Source organism: Etheostoma cragini, chromosome 16, assembly GCF_013103735.1.
Source record: "Etheostoma cragini isolate CJK2018 chromosome 16, CSU_Ecrag_1.0, whole genome shotgun sequence".
In the NCBI taxonomy this organism is placed as follows: Eukaryota; Metazoa; Chordata; class Actinopteri; order Perciformes; family Percidae; genus Etheostoma; species Etheostoma cragini.
In genome coordinates this window covers 3,162,491-3,170,013 of record NC_048422.1, presented here as the reverse complement: position 1 = coordinate 3,170,013, position 7,523 = coordinate 3,162,491, and the positions used below count along the sequence as shown (strand labels likewise).

Here is a 7,523-nt window from a genome sequence, read left to right as displayed (position 1 = left end):
GATAAATAAAATGTATAAATACCAAACTTAAGATATGAAACGTAAAGAACAAAACTCCTTAGAACAAAAACAAAATAACAAAAAAATAATCAATGTTGCCAACAGGGACGTTGTAGAGCGTCCTCTGGTGGACAGACTATGCAACGCCATCACTAAAAAGGGACGCTGTAGAGCGTCCTCTGGTGGTCAGACTCTGCAACCCCAACACTAACAGGGACGTTGTAGAGCGTCCTCTGGTGGACAGACTGTGGACAGACTATGCACCACCAACACTAACAGGGACGCTGTAGAGCGTCCTCTGGTGGACAGACTGTGGACAGACTATGCAACGCCAACACTAACAGGGACGTTGTAGAGCGTCCTCTGGTGGACAGACTATGCAACGCCAAGACTAACAGGGACGTTGTAGAGCGTCCTCTGGTGGACAGACTATGCAACGCCATCACTAACAGGGACGTTGTAGAGCATCCTCTGGTGGACAGACTATGCAACGCCAACACTAACAGGGACGTTGTAGAGCGTCCTCTGGTGGACAGACTATGCAACGCCAACACTCATAACATGGTTGACCATCCGTTTTTATTTATTACTGCAGCAACACAATACTTCATTCAGAATGGTTTGACACAGATTTTGCCATAAACAAATATTTATAGATTTGGATATTGCAGTAGTCCATATTGCGATTCCGATACAGTTGCGATTCAGTGTGCACCCCTAAACAGGAGCATAACATCCAGAACAAAGAGATATCTGGCCTTGGGCCATCAAAACATGTAACACACATCCATACCAATAACATGCCTTTGTCATAGTACAATAATATTACAATAATCATACATCATGTGAAATATTTGTCTTCAATTATTCTTGTTTTAAGCTATTTATTGTGTATCTTTCTTAGTATCTTTAATGCACCTGCAGTTGTGGCACTCACAATTTCGTCACATTTCGGCTCCACAATAAAGGTTTATCTTATCTTTAAAAAAATGCCATTCCCCCCCTATACATTTAATGTCTCTTTGTAGTTGTGTTGTGTCTCTTTTCGGTCATTTGGAGTTGTCTTGGGTCTCTGTGGTCATCTAACGTCTCTTTGTAGTCGGTTTGTGTCCCTTTGTGGTCGTTCTGAGTCTCTTTTTCACATCATTTGGGACTCTTATCTCCATATCTGTGTCTAAGACATTGGAAAAGCTAGAGCAGATAACACATAAATAACACTCAAATAGCTTGAAGACAAAACTTAAAGCAAAGCTAACCAACTACAGTCAGTAGGCCTGAGAAATAGGTGCTGCTAACCCTCGCGTATTGCATTAAAGATAAGCCCCCCCCCCCCCCCCCCCCCCCCCCCCCCCCCCCCCCCCCCCCCCCCCCCCCCCCACACACACTCAGATCAGCTGGTATTCTGTCTATAATGGAGTGGGATGGAAATGTGTAAGTGACCCCAAACTAGTGCCAGGTAGTGTATTGTAATATTCTGTTATGCACAAAGAAAATGAAATCAGTCCGACTGTGCAAGAGCCAATTTGAATTGTTGTCAGGGGAGATCATACTCAGTCTATAAAAAAACCTTTTCCTCTTGTGTTGCAACAAGTGTATACACACACACACACACACACACACACACACACACACACACACACAACACACACATGCACACACTTTACACTGAACAGCCTGCAGCCAGCAGAGACAAATGTTTTGAAGTAAGTACTTCCACCAGCACGTTTGTGATTAACTATTGACAAAATGACCTGAATGCTGTACTGTCTCTAGAGTTCACTGGGACTTTTGTCAAACACGGCATGTCCCTTAGTCGACAATCCCGTTAATGAAGAAGCTGTGTTACTTCGCACGTCTGGAGATGACATTGAGGCCCCGACTATAGATAACTACAACGTAGTTACAGATGTGTAGCCTACGTCACCTCATCCGTCCTCATATCACTATGCTCTACATCCCAGCACCTTCTGTGTCACATTACGTTTTTATTCCACAAACTGCTGTTATTTATCAGTAAAGCCAGTGTAAGAGTGTGACTCGCTCTGAAACGTCTTTTAAATGTTTTTGTAGACTTTCCTGTACACATACCATTGAGAGACATTAAAAAGGAGTTCCACGGTATTGCAGGTGAATGATGTAATCCCTTTGAAATAAAAGAGTATGAATTATAAATCTGGAAATGATGGCGCTGCAGCCTCAGTGTGGGATCGGGAGGCCTGGGACTTTTTCGCCCGCAGGATTGCACCTAGATGAAATAAATTATAGGTTCAATACCATTTCATCAGTAATATTATACTTACAGTTAAACATGATATGAATACACACTATTAGAACTTACACATTGACTCCAGCAGCAATTTATTTTAGTTATCCTAATAGCTGGTTTGATTTGCAAATAGCCAATGTCTATCTCCAGGCATGGTGTGGGATGATTGGGTGGGTGGGGGGGCTATTTCAATTACAAAGGCCAAAGGACCTTTTATTGGGATGCATAGTATTCTGGATTCATGAAATAACTGGCCTTTAATAATAAAAATGAATAATAATAATAAATTAAAAATCCTAAAAAGAGCTGGAGAACTTTAGAGGAGAGGGTCAGCAGGACTGTGACTCATGAGCTCAGTACATCTAAACTAATGCCTACGGCCTTGTTCTTCTGTACCGTTTCCCCTTCAATCTGTGTATTTTGTCCTATTATTATTCTACGCTGAAAGGGAAAAAATTATCTGTGATGAATTATCCCTTCGTCCCAGTTGGGGACAGATCCAGAGAGAGAGAGAGAGAGAGAGAGAGAAGTCTTTATTTATCCCTGATGTTTGTGTGATCCGAGTTTTCCTGCAGAATAACCTGAAGCTGTGGAGGGTTTTAAAGGAACGTCCGTAAAATAGAAAAAAGAAAAAGGGAACATCTGCTGTGCTTCAAAGTCGACTTTGTGACGTCGTGACGAGGCTTCAGTTTGTTCCGAGCCTCTGTTCACACTTTCCAAGAAACACGCAGACGCCGAATGAGGCTTCGACCGAACAAACTGCCTCTCTGATCAGGATGAAAGATTATTTAGTAGTGTCAGCATCAAAGGCGGGAGGAGACGCCGCCGCCGCCAGAGCCTGTCACCAGCTTAAACCAGATATTAAAACATAAAAACAAAGAATACAACAGGTTGAAGTGGCTTTGTGGAGATGACGATATCCTGCCGAGCAAAGCACTACACGTCGGAGGGTAAAATCACTCACGTTTTCGACACATCTGACAAAACTAATTACAAATTTGAATGAATACATCAACCAAAAACATGAATCATTAATAAGTAGATAACAAAAACTTGTCTTTATTCACATGGTGCAGCGGGGAGAAAAAAGCAGCTTCGACAGGAAACTGTGCAGAAGGAGACATTGTGGGTTAGAGGTTTGTCAGCTGGAGTCAGGAGGTCATGGTTGTTGATTAGACCCCCTGAACTAATTGAATGATTGTTAGGGTTGACTCAGTGTTGTAATATGTTCTCGTTCATGTTGGAAAAGATGGAGTCCTCGCCCAAAAAACGGCCACATAAGTTGCAGCAAATCCGACTCATAGTACATTTAGAATGAGGGGCCCTTTAGTTCCCATAGTAATTATTGCGAGAGCAAAGCAGACAGTAAAAATGACTGTCTGCATCAGGAGGTAGGTACGGGGGGGTGGATCAGGACAAAAAGTAAACTGGAATCTGAACGTCTGATAGTAGCTAAGTGGTTTTGTTGCCTAAACATAACTAGACTTCAACGTCTTAAGGCACGTAAGGTAAGCAAAAAAAAAAAAAAAAAAAGACCAGCAGGCTTTGGGTCTCCTGCAGGCCTTGGGCTTCCTGCAGGCCTTGGGTCTCCAGCAGGCCTAGGTCCTCTTGCAGGCCTTGGGGCTATTGCAGGCCTTGGGTCTCCAGCAGGCCTTGGGTCACAAGCAGGCATTGGGGTTCCTGCAGGCCTTGGGTCTCCAGCAGGCATTGGGTCTCCAGCAGGCCTGCAGGAGACCCTGCAGGACTCTAGCCGCTGCAGGCACTGGACCGGCCTCAGGCCCACTGCAGGCCTCGGGTCCCCTGCATGCTTTGGGCCCCGTGGCAGATGTCCATTTTGCCCTGTAGTGGTGATGGCTTTTGCTCTTGTGTTTTGTTTCTTTACCTCAAGAATGATTTATTTAGTTTTTGGGTCTTGTATTGAATATGACACATCCCCCACCAGACTGTACCTCATCCCAGTTAGGAACCACACCTGTGTTTGTTCCCACCTCTGTGTTGCATGAATAAATAACTTTCCTATTAGTGATCTCATGTTTCTGTTCAGCACGGGGGCTTAATGGTTAGCACTGTGGCCTCACTGCAAGAAGGTACCGGATTCAAGATATTCTGGGTGGAGTTTGCATGTTCTCCCCATGGTCCCCCCGTGGTCTCCTCATGGTCTCCCCATGTCTGCGTAGGTTTTCTCCAGGTGCTCCGGTTTTCCCCACCACTAAAAATTCACCTCCCCTCTACCAAGCTGATGTGTGGTGTCGTGAGGCTGTCGTTCATCACCCATGTGGGTGCTACACGTTGGGGGTGTTAGAGAGTAGTCCTCCCCCCCCCGAAGCGCTTTAAGTGTCTATGAGAAAGCGCTATGGCAATGTAACGAATAATTATTTATAATGCTGTGCTTCCATCTAACTTCTCATTTCCTCTCTTCCTACAGCCTCGGATACTTCATCATCTTCTTCCTCGTCGTCCTCCTCCTCCTCTACTCTTGGAGGTTTTGTGGACTTCACTTTCACCCAGGAGCCGCAGGACACCGTGACGGTGCGAGGGGGCGTGCTGCAGCTCGACTGCCAGGCACGGTCTGACGCAGTGGCAGGGCCTCCCATCATCACATGGCGTAAGGACGGCGTGCTGCTGAGCGCGGTGGTGGACGAGCGGCGACGGCAGCTGGCTAACGGCTCGCTGCAGGTGCAGAACGTTGTCCACTCGCGGCACCACCGACCTGATGAGGGCGAATACCAGTGCATCGCCACGCTGGATGGACTGGGGAGCATCGTTAGCCGGGCCGCCAGGGTCACTGTGGCTGGTAAGGGAGAGCTCTGTGTTGTATGGTCCACATGCTGGGTTTTAAACAACATGGTTTCCTAAGAAAAGAAGAGCAGCGGAAGAGATTCCCTTAGTCAGATTGTTTCCATGACACCTTGACTTGTCCTTGACATTTACTATGACACACACACACACTTGATATTACTTAGCTTCCTCTATTTATTTTAATGCTCCTATGTATTAAATAGAAGCAAAGTAGTTCACCCATAATGTAATTTAGTAAGTGGAGTGTGGCTTAAGATCAATATTGTTTATGGAAGACATTAATAGCCAGAGAGGGCAGCTGGGGCTCAGTGGTAGAGTGGTTGCCTGCCAGTTGAAAGGTTGGCGGTTTGATTTTTGCCCTGCAGTCTGAGACACTGAAGCCTGAGTTGCCCCCGATGCTGCCCCTTTTGGAGTGTAAATGTATACGGCAGCCTCGGCCACAGTGTATGGATGATGAATGGTTCCTGTACTATGTAAAAGAGCTTTGACTAGTTGTTAGGACTAGAAAAGCGCTATATAAGAACAGTCCATCACCAACGGTGTACGTACACGTACTTTATCGATGAACAAGTCGTGTTGCCATGACATGAGCTGCCTCTCTATTGGTCAGGCCCATATCCAAAACCTGAGCTGATGTGTCAAACAATTTAAACACACACACACACAATAGGAAATAATTCACCCTTATCCCATTATTACACTAAAATATGAATCAGTTCAATATGCATGTCATTTCCATACAAGCACACACACACACACACACACACACACACACACACACACACACACACACACACACTACAAGGCAAAATGCTAATGAACAGCAGAGGCTTAAAAATTCAATTAGCAGCCTGTCTGTGTGTGTATGTGTTCAGATATGACTGTAAACTGTGAATTAATTAGAAACACTGAACACTCAGATTGATGGGGAGAGAGAGAGAGAGGGAGAGGGAGAGAGAGAGAGAGAGAGAGAGAGAGAGAGAGGACACAGGAAGAAAGAAGAGACAGAAGGAGAGCGTTGTGTGCAAGAGACTATTGAAGAATGTGCTGAGGGAGAAAAAGAGGAATAGAAAGTGACTACAGGTGAAGGATGAGGAAAAAGAGAGCAAAAGAATTATAAATAATACACGGACTGGTTTTAGAACCAAAAAGGACGCCACCTGTTTTAACTGTGAACGTATAAAAAAAAAACAGAACAACCAATAGCGAAGTCAGCTGCAAGTCAGGTATAGTCTTGCAATGCAAGACCTTTCTGGTGCTGTGGGGAGGGGGGGGGGGGGGGGGGGGGGGGGGGGGGGGGGGGTCTGGCTAGTCCACACAGCATTCTGGGAATGGCAGAAGAAACGTGTTCTGGTTTATGGATTTCTTTAAAAAATTCAGAAACATCTGGCCCGGGACACAATGACATTGCCTCTGCTAAATAGTCTCAGGGAGGAACTTTGGTGGAACCTGTGTATGTTCAGAAGTAGTTTTAGTCGTCAACAGAATTGTGGACAGATAGTCTAGCTAGCTGTCTGGATTTACCCTGCAGAGATCTAAGGGCCAGGTAACCATAGTCCTCAGATTGGACGGATAGTATAGCTAGTTGTCTGGATTGTCTGGACCAATGTACGGTGGTGGAATGGTAGCTGGAGAGGTGCCAGTTCACCTCCTGGGCACTGCCAAGGTGCTCTTGAGCAAGGTACCAAACCCCCAACGGCTCGGGACGCCTTTCCATGGGCCCTCTGACTCTGGGCAATCCATCCATTACAGATTCTAATAAAAGATACATTTTTATTATCTCTAAAGAGTCCAGCTAAAATCAAAGTTCCGGATACATAAATCTATCTAACATCAACTATCCCACTAAAAAATAAGACAGGAAGTAGCGACAAAGCAAAAATATCTAGCTTTATATATACAGCATTGTTACAACGTTATTACTTAACATTACCATCACTTTCCATCTGCTATATGCAATCCCTATATGTAATCCCTTCCCGTACTCAAGTAGAAGTACAGATAATTGTGTTAAAAAATACTCTGGTAAAAGTAGAAGTACTGATTTAACTTCTTCACTCAAGTAAAAGTAACAAAGTAGAGGCTTGGAAATGTACTTCTAGTATGAAGCCTTAGAATGACAAAGCTCCCTGGACCAGACAGATGTTACTAGAGAGACACTGAGAAACTACAGTGGACGTGGTAGACAGATATAAATTCAAGTGTGATTTTGTGAGAAGACTGTGTATATTCCCATCTAATTAGATTCAATTTGGTATTAATGACGCAAAAAATAATTAACTCCAATGAAATTCTTTGAAACTTCCTGAGGACTAGATGAGGACTGGATTTAAAGCAGATTCTGGTTTCCAACTTGGTCCCAGGTGTGTCTGTTAAACCAGGGACGGAGACGACTTCTCTCTGTTGATGCTTTATTACAATCAAGCATCAGTATAAACATGGGGGGGGGGGGGGGGGG

The 7,523-nt window shown here is 44.7% G+C and overlaps 1 protein-coding gene across 1 annotated transcript in view; it reads left to right on the top strand.

Moving 5' to 3' along the window:
• Positions 1-4,675: 4,675 nt before the first annotated feature.
• The window catches only part of dcc (DCC netrin 1 receptor), a gene marked incomplete at its 5' end in the record, with an annotated part of 178,856 nt that continues 176,008 nt past the window's right edge, over positions 4,676-7,523 (top strand). The window contains one exon of the mRNA XM_034897161.1: positions 4,676-5,060. Within this exon, the coding sequence (XP_034753052.1) occupies positions 4,676-5,060 (385 nt within the window). The remainder of the gene's footprint in view (positions 5,061-7,523) is intronic.